Source organism: Amia ocellicauda, chromosome 19 (genome assembly GCF_036373705.1).
Source record: "Amia ocellicauda isolate fAmiCal2 chromosome 19, fAmiCal2.hap1, whole genome shotgun sequence".
Lineage (NCBI taxonomy): Eukaryota > Metazoa > Chordata > Actinopteri > Amiiformes > Amiidae > Amia > Amia ocellicauda.
In genome coordinates, this window is record NC_089868.1 from 24,848,964 (window position 1) to 24,866,510 (window position 17,547).

The 17,547-nt window shown below is 46.2% G+C and overlaps 1 protein-coding gene across 1 annotated transcript in view; it reads right to left on the reverse strand.

The window, feature by feature from the left end:
• Nucleotides 1-17,547, reverse strand: part of pik3r3b (phosphoinositide-3-kinase, regulatory subunit 3b (gamma)) — a 116,461-nt gene that overhangs the window by 78,187 nt on the left and 20,727 nt on the right. The window contains exons 2-3 of the mRNA XM_066692538.1: nucleotides 2,747-2,842; nucleotides 2,316-2,393 (exon numbers count right to left, since the gene is read on the reverse strand). Of these exons, the coding sequence (XP_066548635.1) occupies nucleotides 2,316-2,393; nucleotides 2,747-2,842 (174 nt within the window). The remainder of the gene's footprint in view (nucleotides 1-2,315; nucleotides 2,394-2,746; nucleotides 2,843-17,547) is intronic.

Sequence of the window (17,547 nt, forward strand, 5' to 3'; positions counted from 1 at the left end):
CCTTCCAAATCTGTTTAGTTAAAAAGCCATTAACAGCCTTAAGCAGATTTATAAGTAATTTATTAAAACCTCGACGTCGACCGAAATAAGTCTTCAAGTCACCCCCGAGTCCAGAGAGCTTTTAGTGGAAGGTTTTAAAGTGCGCTCAAGAAGAAACAAAAAGCACTTCAGGCTCCGGGAGATAAAGCAAAACGTTTTTCAGAGCTGACACAAATTATTAAATAACACAAACAGTGCAAGCGGAGAGGAACAAAGCCCCCGTCCTGACAGGAGGCCACCCCTCGCTCCCGCGGTGCAGATTCACAGTCCGTCACGTTCGGCTCTGAGATTACATTAGCTTCGTGACAAACGCCCCTGTCTATTAATCGCAGCGCTCAGTGAATTACTGTAATAAAAATCAGCTTTGGCAGCAAAAGTGCATTTTCCCCAGATGATTGTAAAATCTATAGCTCTAATAGGTTATTGACTATTGCACATGCGATGACATCACCTGTGGCCAATCAGCACCGATTATTGCGGGGGGGGGGGGGGGTGCTGAGGTTGAGCATCGTTTTCTTCTTTTGTTTTTGTGCTGAGCGCAGCACAATTGAGAAAAACGAAAGAGAAATGACAACAACAGCAGCAACACAATAATAATAATAATAAACACGCTGTGCTTTGACTGTGAGACGCGGTGCGGAAATTCTGTGCAGTTTTTTTCTACAGGCAGACAGGCAGGCAGTCCGGCCAGGTCCTGATCAGCCCTCTGTGCAGCTGCAGCCACATCTTTCTCATTCGAAAATCACACACTCTTTCATTCCCAGCATCACAAGAGATCCTACCAGTTGTCCTGCTGAAAGTCACTTGTAAACATTGTAAAACTGATATATATATGTATATTCCCTCTTTTAGTTTCTTGTTTCTTGTTGTTTTAGGTCCTGCACAACACAGTTTTATGGAGAGCTGTGAAAGTAAAATGTTTGTAGAGTAGCTGTGTTAGTTGTGTTGTCTACATAGGGATCAGACAACCAATAATTGTTCACAGGTTGGTCCATGGGCTTCTGCTTGTCTAAGGGCTGCACTTGATTGGGATGTTGGTCATCTGCAGGTGTAGGTGATGCAAAGTACAAGATCACAAGATTCCCCCGACTCTTACTTTTTTCTGTATTCGAAACATCAAGCGAATCGTGCTTCACCACCTGAGGAACCCCAGAGCCCAGGCCAGACACCGAAAGCTCGCCAAGAGAGAGAATGGTTTACGTAACGGACAATAATTCGGCGGATGTTTAAACGACCATTTCTGACATCCAGGCACTGTCGTCCTCTGTTTCTCTTCATCTCCTCTCCAGACCTGCATCCATGCTCTCGTGATCGATGGACTATTTTCGGCTTCGGAAGCGCATTATATTATTATGCCAGATTGTTTCGTCTCGGGTGCCGGGGTAAAATAAAAACACGTGGTGCAGAAACAGCCAAGTGGTCCGAGGGGATGGCTAGTGCATTCGTCAAGAGTAAACCAGTACTGTTTTAACACCGAGATGTTAAGTTGCGTGCACTCCTCCTGCGTACACGCGTGTCGAGCTGTAATCGTAGCCCTTCGATGATGAGCTCCAGCGCCTGTCCTAATGGGACTGTCGTTCGGTTGTTTAGGAGCCGCGGTTTGGAGTCTCAGCCTCCTTATCAGATACCGACGGAACGGAACAGTTCAATTACTGTCATCAAGCCACTCGAGAAGTTCCTGCGTGAATATGGATGGTGGCGGAGAAACAGCGGGACATTGTTTCTGGTGAGAATATGGGCTTTACAACAATACAGACATCCATTTCAGCGGAGAACCATTCTGCTCTCGACGTGTATGTTACGTGTTATATACATGCTGATACATCATTCCATTAGAAGTAACATAATGAATACCCTTTTGTAAATTTGGACCCGAACACTGGCTTCACAACGGCTGTGCCTAAAAGTGCGTCTACAAACTGTTGATCCACAGCACTCCCTTGTGGTACTTTACATGAACTTCACGGCAAAGTTGAACCAAGGATTCCCAACTTTTACTTTTGAAAGTCACATCTAACTCATACGCACAGCTGGTGTTAGAGTCTCCCATGTGTTCTTAAAATAGGTCTGCTTTGAACGCAACTCCAGGATTCTTCCTTAACCTCAGCATCACAAAACACCTCACGACTATGAATAATTATGAAAACTAAATGATGTGGGCATGTACACAAAAACAAAATAACATCCATGGTTCACAAAAAAGCAGCAACCATTTTGCTGAACTTTGAAAGAGGCCTAGAAGGCGAGAAATGCCGGGGCATCTTTGTGAGACTCACCTGTCTCTAGGGCCTGTCTGAGCTCCAGGTGGCCAGAGGTGCTTAGAGGGGCTTTGTAGAGGGTCTCGCTCTCCCAACCTAAAGGAGGAGAACAAACAAAAAGATATCAGCCTCAAAGACAATCTGGTGGAAGAATTTTATTGCATATCTGGCAGAAAATCTCTTATAATCATGGACCGCAGAGCAATAGCAAAGCAGTTTGCAGGTTTGGCACAAGATCACATTGAAACAGTAAGGTTCTCTTTTCTTATTTTCTTTTTCTGTTTTCCTAATACAATTCATGGCTTCTTAATCCTTTCAAAATAAAAAAAGCCACCTAAAACAAGTAATCTGAGACCGTACACAGAGGCTCCAATCTGTGTGAGGGGTTTTGGCTGGCATGCGCTCGATTGCTCACGCTCTGGCACTTGACAGAGGAGCAGAACACCTACCCTGTGTCTCTATGGCCTCGATGAGTCTCATCACGGTGGTGGGAACGAGGTCCGGGAGGGGTAGTGGCTCCGGGAGATCAGCCTGCCCCAAGGACGCTGCCAGGAGATGGAAAGAACAGAGATTAGAAAATCCCACTACTAACACCAACGTGCCTGATTAACTGCATGGTGTGTAACCCCCCTCTACTCCTCCCTCCAACCTTCTCCCCTCCCCCCATCCATCCCCGGAGGAAGCAGAGCTGTCGAGTACGAGCACACACAGTACAAACACACACGACAGACACGGCGCTGCTCTGATGTGTGACACTGATCTGCTCGGAGTACGGAGCTAACGTAGGAAACATAAACCCCTCACAGAGACAAGGGGCGAGATCACAGAGCAGATTAGAAGATTAGGATCAGTTTAGAATATTATGCAATATTCCACTTCTATGGATGCTTCACTTTTCAGGGGTAAATAAATCCTTTCAAACCAACAATCCCACTAAAAAACACAATAGCATCCATAACTGGATTCATTATACGTTTAAGTAATACATTCAGCCAGCCAGAAAATCGGGCGTCTGTTAGCAATGAATGCTGTGAAGATTGCCTGACGAATTCTGTGGATAAGTTTTATAATTATTATTAAACGAAGTCAGTTCCCAGCCCCCTTTATGCAAGGATTGAACACTAACACACACTGTTCTACATCTACACAACAATGCCAGTACTGAAATAACTGGCAGAGGAGTGGATGGGATTTAAAGCGGTGTGCAGCGGCAGTATTGTGCCCGCCTGTGGACACTGCCTTCACAGACGTCCCCTTTATGCAATCCGGCATGAAAGGCACAATTTACGGCGTGTAAAGCTGGATTCACAAACCCGTCTTCCCACATGGAGCGCAGGGCGGCGCAGCAACGTGTTCTCGGGCGATAGGACGGGCGTGAGTCACCACAGCGCTGCGGGGCATTACATTAGCACCGGGAGCAGGCACACTCAGATGCATTGCCTTACTGAGCTTTGCTTTGCTGTCCTTTGCTCCGAGAAAACACCCCCCATTCTCCCTTTAGTTGAGTTTCCTTTATCAAATCCTAATTAAGTAAGATTTGTATTTCAAATTGTAGGCATGCATATGAAATTTTCGTGATCGGCGAAGACTGCTACTGTGTTGGAATTTGAAGGCAGTGGTTCATTTCTGGGACGTAACTCCTGAGAAGTAGCAGGAACCTCAGGCAAAGACCTTGACCGCGGCGGCTCAGAGAGTCGAGGTTCCTCCTGGCTATTAAACGCACAGCTGTGCCAGTGAACTGTGGCTGAACCACAATCAGAGAGCAACACAGACACACACTGACTCCCACAACACATGTACAGTGCTTGTACTTGGACACGCTGTTCAGTTTTCTCTCATTTACTGGTGGAAACGTATTAATGGTGATTGCAAATTAATATAAATGCATATATATATATATATATTAATGTATTTATTTTATCTACATAACATTTGCACTGGGAAAATAATGACAAATTGTCTCAGCAAATATATGATGATTAATGATATATGATCATTAAATATTTGCAGACCCTGAACTCTGAGAGCAGCTGTCATCTTTGCACGTACACAGTTGTCGTCCTTGTTTGCATGTATGTAAATATGCACAAGTTGCTCAATGGCCCCAATATTTAGACTCCATTTTGCCGAGGGCCAGTGTCTTGTATGAGTGACATGTTCTCATATGATACAGCACTGTCATTACTGGTAACTTCTGTGTGTTTTTCCCACCCAATGTTCGAGCACGATTGCCTCGTTCGTTTGTGTAAATTACGTGCACAGTGGATATCTAATTAAGGGACCTGTACATTCACATTTGGTCCCAAACTGTGCTAATAAGAGTGACATCGGGTTAGACTTTCTTATAATAACTATGAAACCATATGCAGATTAATCTGCTGAACTGGGTTGCAGAGACGGACGCTTAAGTAGATTAAGAAATATATATATTTATTCCTGCAACAATACTTCAGATTTGTATTCAAAATGGGTATTGAATTACGACATCCCAGAGCTTAATATGCAAATATAAATCCAAATATAAAATGCAACAAGAAAAAGGTATTGACTACATGAAACTGTGCGAGTAAACACTGGGCTGCCTTTGATGCAGGTGACACAAAGACTCCCGGATGCGCCGAGCAACTCTGCGAGGATTACACGTGTAACGGACACACATTGGTATTCAAAAAACACGCTGCACACATAATTGCAAAAACCACATCCTTTCTGGCTTCATACAGAACGGAGAATAGGTTATGAATGTGAAAACAGCCCGGAGAAGAAAAGGAATTTTAATTTGCCTGCTGGTCCCCTTTGTTGCCACACAAATTATTTATCTATCCATATATTCCCTTTTTGTTTGAGTGACATGTATACCACCGAGCGACAAAAAACTCAATCGTGAAAATGCAGCACAAGGACAAAACAAAAGCCGATCAGACAGGGTTTTAGGTTAAGGATGGTTTTCAGTGAAGTGAAGAGAGGAGAACAGAGACACACCAGGTATTTAATTAGCAGATTAAATGCACACCAGGGCTGCGTGTTAATACCAGTGCAGCGCCTTTCACTTCAGGATCTTTTTATTCGGAAAAACAGTGAAGTAGTCAAGAGAACAAAAGCGCCTCTCACTGGGGGCCTCTTATGCTGTCTTTCTGTCTCAGTCCTGGGTGTTTAGCCGGGACAGTTAGCTCTTGCCCTTTCTGTACCCCCCACTGCGTTCGATTTGCATGCAATTTACGCCATTAACTGTTAACTTAGCCGTAGATAGAGATCTCAAAAGTTCAGTCTTGTCGAGCCTTTCCAGAAGAAACCAAACACACTGTTCTAGTGACAGTCCTGTGATGGTACCTGACCACCTCAGCCGAGGGTAAATAAAACCCTCCATAAAACCCCACGCCTGCTCCAACACCCCTTGTCACTTAAGGAGAATACTTGAGCTTTTTAGATCTGATCCCCTTCTATTAAGAAGACAGAAACCAATTTCTGGGTCTTTCATGCCGAGGGAACGCTCTCCTGCGCACGATGGCGGCGCGGTATTGAGGGGATCAGCATTTTAGCAGGAAGCTATTTAGTGTGAGGGGCTCGGGGGCAGGCTATCAAGAGGCGTTCTGGCGGTCTGCATCACAAACACTCGCTCGCACACACACATAACGCACTGCTTTAAAATGAGCCGCGTCGCCTGAAAATGATTTATTGATCAGGGGTCTGAAAGGCCACAGGTTTATGACGTGTGCGCTTTAGCCTTTCAATTTGCCAGGGAGTAGTTAAGCTTCACCCGAAGTGCACGTGTGTCGGGTACTGAGGTGTGTGTGCTTGTGCGTCTGTGTGCATGTGTGTATGCCTGTCTGTGTGTGCGTGTGTGTGTGTGTCTGTGTGTGCATCTCTATGTGCATGTGTGTGTGTGTGCATGCGTGTGTGTGTATATCTGTGTGTATGTGTGCATGGGGTGCGTCTCTGTGTGCATGTGTATGTGTGTGCATGCGTGTGTGAATCTCTGTTCGTGTGTGTATGTGTGTCTCTGTGTGCATGTGTGTGAATCTGTTTGTGTGTGTGTGTGTCCCATCTGCATCAACAAATTAAACCTAAATACTGCTTCTAAAGGGAAGCAACACCTGTGAATGTAAGTAATGTCTTTCATCAACGTCTTCCCTCAAATGTAATAAAAACATATAAAAATCTCAGATCAAGGCGATCCTCGCGTCGCACACAGAAGCTTTGTTTTACAACTCAAATCATCGTCATCATTATGATCTCGTCTGCCTTCTCACTTCAGGGCGCTTAATTCTTGGCTTTAATGAACAAGAAGAGGAATTTATTATGGATGTGTTTATTATATATTCATCATATTTCCAGTGCAGGAAAGTCGTGACAGTTGCTCCAGGGTGCATCAGAATAACTGCATCCTGATTAATACTGCCACCATCCATGTGTTACAGCCGGCCACTTTAAAAAGGGCTGCAGTTCGGCAGACTCTCACCAGGGGGCACCGTCGGTCTCTGTGACGATCACAAAGGCCATGGAGGGTTTGTGGAGAAAACTGCCGGACAGAGCAGAGATGTATTTTCCTTTGTTTGCAGGACTGCAGCAGAGAGCGTCTCCCACTCAGTTCTCTGATGCTGCAGATCAAATTGCACCAAGGAACTGTGGGTAAAAAATGTGTGCCTTCTTCCTGGTACCCTGTGAGCGACTGAACGTCCCATGCCCGGAAGGAGTGAAGACTCTTCCTCATTGCCTCCAGAACGACACACTAACTGCTCTGGCAATATGCTCGTCTTTACGTTTAATTACGTCATACAATCTCCATCCATCCATACATGCAGAAATGTCTCCCCTGGAACATCTAACACCAAGACTGAAGCTCGGCCGTCCTTCAGCGCTGTGTGGAGCCAGCCAGGCTGGTGCAGAGGACTGTGGTCCAAGTGCTCTCTTAACTCTGAGGTCTCCCGACATGATCTCCGTCTGCCCCAGGGGTGCAGTGCGGGGTGTGGGGGTGTGAGCAGGAGGACAAGAGGTCAGGCTCCCTCCATCACGTCTCCTCCCGGACCTGACACAGCTAATCGATGGCACACCGGAGCCGCACAGAGAGGCTCAATCGACCCTAATTTGATTAAACTGAAAGTACGGTTTCCGGCCGCCTCCCCACTGTCTCTCCTGTCAATAAATACTCTTTAACCTGCGACCCTGTGCGTGACAGAGCCCGGGAAGATAAACGACCCCGGCTGTCCTACAACTCCCACCCTCCGCCTTCCAGCAATCCCCCCGCACCCCCGCATCCCTACACAACTTCTCACATCTTCACACCGCGAGGGAACGCAGCTCCCCGGCCTTCCTGTGAACAAGCAAAACCCCCCCATCCCCCACTCCGCTTCTGCTGAAATCAGATCTGATTTATTTGATCACCTCAGACTGCTGACTGCTCCCGCGTCGGCTATTTGTGCTCCCCCGCCGAGCAGCAGTATTAATGTAAGTAACACAACAACCCGAGACTCCTGAGTCTGACTCTGAGCTATTGTTCGCCCCTCAGCTCGGCACAGGACGTAAATTGTATTTGTTTGTTTATTTATTTAGTTCGCAAGGCAGATCCGTTTTATTCCACACCTGACGATATCTAAATGGATAAAAAATGATACCAGTAATCTAATCACACCGCTAAAGCATGCTTGTTGCTTCGTCTACAGGTAAAGAGGGAATACACAAACGCAAAAATGCCAGGTTTATTCATGGCAGATTTGTACTCCCCTAGTGTGTTCAAGCCTGCATTTTTATAAATCATGGACTAAATGGTATCTTGAAAATAGTGAATGATACACAATACCTCTGCCAAATCAAATAATGAATCCCTCGAAGGGATAATGCCACAAAATTGACAGATTTGTTACTGGGGCAAACAAGGACTGTGCAATGCACTAGTTAGAGCTCATCTGGATACTGTGGACAGTTCTGGGCTCCACACTTCAAGAAAGATATCGCTGCTCTAGAGGCAGTTCAGAGGAGAGCAACCAGACTTATTCCAGGTCTGAAGGGAATGTCCTACTGAGAGACTGAGGACCTGAACCTTTTAACCTGGAACAGAGGAGACTACGTGGGGACTTGATCCAAGTCTTCAAAATCATGAAAGGCATCGAGCACATCAAACCAGAGGAGCTTTTCCAGATCAGCAGGGACACACGCACCCGGGACACAAATGGAAATTGGGCTTCAAGGCATTCGAGACAGAAAACAGGAGACACTTCTTCACACAGAGAGGCGTCACAATCTGAACAAACTCCCTAGCGATGTGGCTGAAGAGACAATTTGGGAACATTCAAAAACAGACTGGATAGGATCCTTGATCACTTAGTTATTAATGGACACCAAACGAGCACGATGGGGCGAATGGGCTCCTCTCGACTGGACACTGTCTTACGTTCTTATGTTCTTAAGTATACAAAAACCTCTCTCTCATCGGCTACAGAACGCCAAAACCCCGAGGGTAGTCAGTTGTGTAAAGCGGACTGTGTGCCGAGGGGCCTGGCGGTCGTGCCCCGAGTTCAGAGAGAGACCACTGAGAGAGCTCTCTCATCCTGGCACCGCAGACTCGCTCGTTCCCTGGCCAGCTGGCTCTCTGCTGCAGTGAGAGGTCGTCCGTGGGTCTGCTGCGAATGTGTTGAGAAGCCTTTGGCTGAACTCTGCTGCTGTTGTGGTCGGATCAAATAAGAAAGCAAGAGAAAAGAGCGAACGGAAAGAATACCCCCAAAAAAGAAATTAACTGAGCCCGAGGATCGCGGTTTCTCCCGATCGAGATCTCTTGGCTCCTGTGTCAGGTAGGTAGGTAGGTGCCAAAGTCAAAACCTGGCACAGGAGCCAAGAGCAGGACTTTCCCAGAAACCCAGCACCTTGGCACTCCTCTCTCATTCAGTGTTGTGGGAGTTACCGTGTTTGCGTCTTAAATAATGGACCGTCCCCGGACTTCCGCGTCTGCAAATGAAAGGGCGCCGAACGCACGCGCCGCGCTGCACATGGCATGGGGCGGTCGTTAATTGAAGCATGTTTAATTAAAAAGGCTGAGATGAAAAGCAGACTGAAACTATTTGCGTCTGCTTGGCGTAGTTAACAAAAATCTAAATGTAAGCCAGCACTCTATTAATAAAGGATGAGTCGCCGAGCTGCTCCGTGTCTTTGCAGACTTATATAACAGGGAGAGAGAAACAAATGTCATCTGAGTTGACCAGTTCAGCCGTGTGCCCGGGATGCGGTTATGTAACGGCGGGCGCATGCATGAAGCTAGGAGTTAGACGCAGCTGCAGCCGCACACAGACACACAACGCAAGCTGATACAAAGGGGCTGAAGAAACATGAGCAGAAACTGCAGTTGCCCACTAACACACATGGAAAACACAAGTTAAAAGTAACAGTGATCGCCTGGGACTGGTATACCTTTTTATATAGTCTATATATAGACAAACAAATATTGTTAAGTCTTCAGTGCCTCCAAGAAACCGTCTCTGTACGTTGCTGAGCTGCCGCATGTTGATGTTGTGCGTTGATGCAGGTCAACCTTATGCTGATGCTCAACGTTCATTAATAAAGAGAATAAACTCCCAGACATGAAAGGCATCTGAGGTTGTTTACTTCAGGATATTCAACCTCATTAACGCACTGGCGCTCATTAAGTTGTGCCCAGAGTTTACATTCAGTGCGGGACGATCTCTGAAACTGTGACCTGGCTGCATGACATCATTTACCACCGATCATTTCAGACCAGAAGTGAATCTGTGACTAACGGGCCCCAGCTGCGTCCTGCGGGCGTCACACAGAGCTGCTCCTCGGTGAGTTGGGGCCACCGACACTGTGTTTTACATTGCCGCTAAAATTATAACATCGGTGAGAAGGGGAAGACCTTTGTACCCTCGAAGCTGATCCTCGCTCTAAACAGAGACTGAAATCCCATTAAACATCCTCGTTCTGCGTGACATTAGCCTCCAGCCATGTCTATTGTTTTTTAATTATTTCCTTTTTATCTTGCACTGCTGTGCAAGGTTATTATTATTTCTCCCAGGTGGCTGAGGTAATCCACACGGAGCTGCGGAGGCTCACAGACGGATTTCTCTGCGCAGGAGGCCTGTGTGACACAGACACTGACTGATCGCTGTCTTTGTGCATTAAGCGGAGACGCCCTAAACGCTCTTCGTTTCGCAACTGAATCTGTCCTGACGGGGAACCTCTCGGTCTCGGTCTCAGATCCCCCTCCTTCACAGATTGAATGTATTGACGTTTTCTGAATTTATTTTACGAACGTGCACAGTGCTGACTCATCAATACGTCTCGCAGGTTTCAGTTTTATTCACATGGAAAAAGGAACGGAAATAGATTTTCTGTCTTTTACAATTTTTCATTTGAATCTCGTCTTCTGGCTACTCAGAGGGGAAAGCCAATCATGAATTTCCAACTAATAACACAGATTAGTCATAACCAAGAGAAAAAATCACACACACACACACACAATATAGATATAGATAGATAGATATTTCCAGAAAATATAGATTGTGTTTTGTGTTTTCAGATCTAATAGTGGTCTGTTCTTCTAAACTCTCACAACTATGGAGAACACTGAGCAAACTCCTTACTCCTTATACAATTAACTGACTGATTGATTAATTGGTTTTTGACATGAAGGGATTATTTCAAACACCCTAGTTGTTGCCTCTGCTCTTCCCCCTCTCACCTATATAGCAAAACAATTCACTGAGGTTGGCCAGGCCCACACATACAATTGTTCATTACACAAAGCTGTGAACCGACTTGACAAGTTCAGTGCCCAGCAACACTTGAAGACCCATCAGGAAAAGGTCATGGTGTCTCAATGTAGGCAGCGAAACTGTAAACGGAGAAACGCCACGAAAAACCTGGTTCTTGTCAACAATCACAGAGACGCCTCCGACACAGATCAGCACAACGCCGACACACCAGGGAAGTTCAGCTGAGAGTAGCAGAGGGCTGCTCCCAGAATGCACTGCCATTAAACCAGGCCTGCTTTCTTCAGTCCGTAACTGGCCGTGTCAGCTGACCGCCTCAGGACAGAGAACAACAGAAACGCCAAACTAATGAAAACTGAAAATCAATTGCGATTAAATAAATAGGTCACCAAATCAGCCTTTTAAATGAGGTTAAATCAGGAGTCTGGCCTGCAGACACGCGCAGTACAAAAGAGCCGCGTAATTGATCGCCATCAAACAAATAAAAAAGCAAATATTAAGATTAGCAGTTTATATTATTCACTTGAACTGTTTTTTTTGCACACAGCTAATTGTGCAGATAGATTTCCAGCTTTCGGGAAAAGATGTAGCGATAGGGTCTCTAACGCAGCAGATGACGGGGGAACGACTCTCCCGGAATAAGTAGGTCATCCGCTCTCTGGTTTATCCGCAGCGCTGGCAGCTGTAAGGGATGCGAACTGTAGGGAAGTGACGAGGAGAGGTCTGAATAGAGCGCTGGGATAGCTCAGCCGTATGAGGGGCATAATAAGGGTCTTTTACAGCCGCAGAATTATTTTTAAAAGGGTATATTTCACCTGCAGTATTCGTATAAGCACTACCTGGAAACAGTGTCACTCTCCAGTTTTGTGGTGCGTGCTCCGTTATGTGCTTGGTGTTTTGTCGCGGTCTCAACATCTCAAACGTCAAAGCTGGCTCATTCTGATGTGGCATGGCAGGCTATATAGTCAAGTCCAGTAGACTATATTCGCCTGCTTGTTGTGTGACCTCTCTGCAGAGCTCAGAGGGAACAATCGAGAAGCAACAAAGAGAATGAATTTAAATGAAAAGGATTAGACATAGGCAGTCATGGGCTCCAACACGCTATCTAAGCACACAGGATAATTACAATCCAGCGCAAACGAAACGCAGGGAGCACAATGGAGCCACTTCACAGAGGCTGAAAGCGGGAAAAGATCTTGCTGAAGACAATACAGCAAGTACCATAAATAAATGAAAAAATCAAATCGCTTTCAATTGAAACAATGAAGCAACCAATCAGCAGAAATACATTAAAATAGGTCTGCTTAAAAAAAACATCAAATCCATCCTCAGGAGGTATTTAGCGTTTTACGTTTTACCAATTGAAACAGGTAAATGTGACAAGCGCAGCTCCTTTCATGGATTCATTTCAACCTGAGCAGCCGGACTCTATTATGGGATTTGGGAAGGGTTTCATCAAAAACTAATATTATGAATTAAATCTCACCTGCGAATTTTAGCTTCCAAAAGACAACAAACCCAAACCCGGCTGCCTCACAGAGAGGAGCCCCGTTTGCCAGCCGGATTATTATTATTTTCTGTGCTAGATCTTCGAATCACTCCTTCAGGGACTTCTTTAAGCCGAATTCATTTAATTACTGCCTGGAAGGTGCAGTTACATGCACACAACAGAAAATCATCGTCGGAATTGGAATATTATTGCACATTTCTGGCTGCGGACTGGCCTTCCAGGAACAGATCTGGGCATGCTCCCAGATTGTGAATATGTTACCCTTAAAACTGGCGTGCGTGTGTGTGTACATGCATGCATGTGAGATTGTCTGTACGTGCGTGTGTGTGTTTGTGCACGCATGTCCCTGGTGGCCAAGGTCACGGCGCCTACGTTCCCAAGCCACTTCCCTCCGTCAGATCAGACACGCAGTCCTCCAGGCTCTCCCGCTGATGAAAGCCCAAAGGTAGTGAAGCCACTGTCCACGAATATGAATATGAAAATGAAGAGGTGCGAGTGTGAGGGGATTGGGAATGCATCTCAGACTCGGAGACAGAAGATTATGCTAATCTCCCGCACTCTCTTACTGCAGGGAGGTTCTGGTGCTCAGCTGCGCTCCGACCCCCCGCTCCCGAGAGGACAGTCCTGGCTCTTTGGCATGTGAAGGAGAGTGCGACCGTGTCTATTCTGTCAAAATGGCGGCCCATGGGAAAAGCATGGTGTCATCCTCCTCCACCCACGCCTCACGGGAAAGACACCGCTGTTGGGTGGGCACCAGTATTCTTACAATTTCCATAAAATACATTCCTGTTCGAATCCCAGATTATTCAGACGAAGCTGGTGGGGGGCGACTCCATAGTCGGTGTACGAGACACCCAAGAGGGTCAAACTAGCAGAGTGAGGAAGAGAGAGCAAAAGTGTCACCCTGGTCAGCCAACGTATCTCCTGAGACGCATCTGAAACATCAAGTGCATTTTTCAGGAAAACAGGAGACACTTCTTCACACAGAGAGGCGTCACAATCTGAACAAACTCCCCAGCGATGTGGCTGAAGAGACAATTTGGGAACATTCAAAAACAGACTGGATAGGATCCTTGATCACTGAGTTATTAATGGACATCAAACGAGCAGGATGGGGCAAATGGACTTCTCTTGACTGGACACTTTCTTATGTTCTTCTTATGTTCTGATATGACACAAACTTTGCAGTCATGAACAGAGAAACAGAAGCTTGTGCTCAATTTGGCAAGGACAAGAATATCAGTGATACAGAAATCACACTACCCTCTCACTCTTTCTCTAGACACTACGTGGACGTTGTATCTGATGCATCTTCTGCTTTATGAAGAACCCAAATTCAAATTCGAGATTCCATACATGCAAAAATCCACAAACGAATTATACGGCCTTATGCTACATCTGGGATAAAGCATGATACTCCACATGGCCGTCCTTAATAAAAACTGAATCAGATACAACACACTGCCCTGTTGAGACCCTGTGATTTCACCCCCTACCAGATGAAGGGAATTAATCATTTGTAAAGGGTTTTCAGGCGAGGCAATGGCCTGGAAAATTGTGGTAGAATTGACATCACTTTCAAGATGGCTCTTCTGTGCAGGTATGTCTCAGAGGGATGCCTGCCATATGTAGCCATCCTCCAATACAGCTTGATATCCTTCAGTCCCACGGCCGCTGAGAGCTGCTGTATAATTTAGCCGTGTTTGTAGAATATTTGGGAAGGGAATGCAGTGCAGGTCTGTAAAGCAATTTTTAAGTAATTTCTGTGTTTTACATCACTTTTCCACCAGCTGTTTGCAGCCCGTGAGGAACCATTTAAACCGCCAGTCCTATCCTCCCACAATCCTTTTTGTGTGTTTGTTTTCTTCTATCAGTAGCCAGTTTTATAGAAATGCATTCACAACGAACTTCCTTCTCCTTTTGTCTGATCTCTGTCCACTCAAAGCGGCATGCTTTTAATTGTTTTAATTGACAATAAAGTCTGCATGCAGCCGAATCTGCAACATTGCGGTAATTATTAGCGCAATCAAGCTTCAACTGCTAACTCTTTGGTGAAGGCATTTGCTGTCATAGCCTCCAAATCTAATTATCCCTCTGATCTGGGTTCCTCAAATGTAACCTCCCCCCCACCCAGGAGAAATATATGCGTTGTGCTTCAAGCTCCTCATTAATTAATTAAAATGGGTTTTGTTGGTTGGGATATGCAGAAGACACTTAGTTAATTACAGGGTGATTACAGACACCCTTTGTGGAGACGCTGCTTCAGAATATCTGGAGTCTGAGTGGGCTGGATTCGCATCTCTGTTCTTGGCGTGATCTTGAACAAACACACACACGCAGAGACTCACACACACACACACACACACACATGCACACCATCTTACCACCTTTCAGTAAAAACAAAACTTGTGTTTGGAACCATAATAACCATAACCACCTAAACAATTTTGGATGGGCAAAGCACATTAGCGAATTGACAGCAAAGCATTTTGGATTCTTGCCATCCTTGTCACACAACTAAGGTGACACTCTTCTCGACATCTGTCCCGCTAAAAGAGTCTGCTGGCCTTCCTTTATTAGGGAACGTTAAGCGATTTAATTTCGATGTTTTAACCTGTTTCTATAGCTGGCTGGCTCTGCAGTACTGTGATACGGCAACCATGGAGACTAGCGGACTGCCCAAGACTAGACTTTTTGAACCCGTTTGAGGCATTCGATGTTTGGTTGGTGACGGATGCGTTCCGACAGATACACAGATTTAATAGGATCTCACACCATTGTCGTGAAGCTGGAGAACGATACCTTGTACAACCAGGGGAGGTATGTTTGATGAGACTGAGGGAACTGAACCTTCTCACCCTGGAACAGAGGAGACTACATGGGGACTTGATCCAAGTCTTCAAAATCATGAAGGGCATCGAGCACATCAAACCAGAGGAGCTTTTCCAGATCAGCAGGGACACACGCACCCGGGGACACAAATGGAAATTGGGCTTCAAGGCATTCAAGACAGAAAACAGGAGACACTTCTTCACACAGAGAGGCGTCACAATCTGAACAAACTCCCCAGCGATGTGGCTGAAGAGACAATGTGGGAACATTCAAAAACAGACTGGATAGGATCCTTGATCACTTAGTTATTAATGGACACCAAACGAGCACAATGGGGCGAATGGGCTCCTCTCGATTGGACACTGTCTTATGTTCTTAGGAGAGAAATGAACCATCAACAGCCAGCGTCTGGATGCCACAGTTTAAACACGAAACACGTACCGTCAGCCCTGGGAAACAAACACAAACCTACCCCGAGATTAAATTTAAATTGGCATAATGTGAGCACGATAAAATGTTGCTGTAGAGATGAAATAGTTCCTACACTTCCTCTCTCTCTCCCCCTCTCCGACATAATAAATATTGACATTAATTAAACGTTGCAGTGTTTGCGTTGCGAGTCGGGAGCCTGTATGCGAACCCTAATCAGCAGGAATAAGACCGTTTATATTAAAAACCCTCCAGATGAGCATTCTTATTAGCATATAATGATCTCTCACAACAGAAGAGAACGATTCGGAAATTAATAGGTCTCTTCTACTGATGGCGCGGCAGCGATAACAGGAGAGAACGGGAAGGCGAGGGACAGGGTTTGACTGAATGCCAATCACCAGACATCACTGCGTCCTTTACCACTAATATCTGCCATGCCATTATTATTATTATTATAATCATCATCAGTGGTGTAGTGGAAATCTATTAAGTGGACACACTATGTGGCCAAATACGAGGCTGTGTAAAACAATTGGAGCTGATATTGTGTTGTGATGTTGCGGCACATTTATATTCGCACTGTGCAATGTGTGTATCGAGTGTCAAAGGGGAGACTCCATCATCTTTCACAAAACACATCCGTCAGCCCAGGTGATTGTTCTGGGATGTCTCACTAGTCCACGAGTCCACTTTAAAAGACCGGGATCCTGTCAGAGCCGGGCCCGTGCTTATCCATTAACCCCCGGGTCCCGTGTTTCCTGCCAGCTGACTCTCCACTGATGGAAGACATAACCCACATTAGCGGGGTCACAAACACCTGCCTGAGAACAGGTTGTGTTCGGATGTCCTCTGGAGTCTGCAGCCTCTTGGTGTGCTTTACCCCGGTGGGGCGGGAGGGGGTAAACCAGCTGCATGGGGCAGGGGGGAAAAAACTTGGCAAGAAGTAGATGATCATTAAGCTCTCTAATGATCAATCCGTCACCGGGGTTCGCGAGAGGGGAAGCTCCTAACAAAGCTGCGAGATCGTCCGTTTAAGCGTCGAGTGCATCAAAGATCAGACGTTAACGAGGGAAGGAAGCCGCTCGCTGGTTCAGAGATGCCGGGCTGGAGGTGGCCTCGTTCTGAGCCACGCATCGGGAACTCATGATTTAGGAAACCAAATCTATTAATATCATAGAGAGCGATCTGCAGTGACACCCTGAGCAGGGGTCCCCGAGGTCCCTCTCAAATCCAGAAAGCGAGATTAAACAAAATAGATAAATGGGGAAGGAGGGAGGCAGAGCCGGAGAGAGACGGAGAGAGAGAAAGACCTTGAGAAGCCGGGAGGATGTGTTCATTAGTTTTCCCTCTTTCTTCGGCGGCAGTGACCTATTTCACATGACTGCTGTGCTTGGCGTAAGAAAAATGACTGTCAGGTAGCCAACGGGATTCTCCGGCACGGTGCCGAGAGACCGGGAGCCCGGCAGGTGGGCAGACAAGGAGAGGGGATGATGAAACGCAGCGTTGGGGGAGCCGTGTGGTTCGGCGCACCCCTCCCGGGGCGAGACAGAGAGGTCTTTTCGAGAGCCCAGAGGAGACGCCTTAGATTCCTCCCACGAAAGCCGGGACGGATCTGCATATTCGCCCGTGTGAAGCAGGAAAACGCTTCGGGTCTCTGGGGGGTCGTTCTGGGTTTGAAATAAAAACCTCACCAAGGTACTCACGGCCAGGAGTGTGAAGTCTCTAATCATGCCTGCTGGATACTGGCGTGGAGTCGATG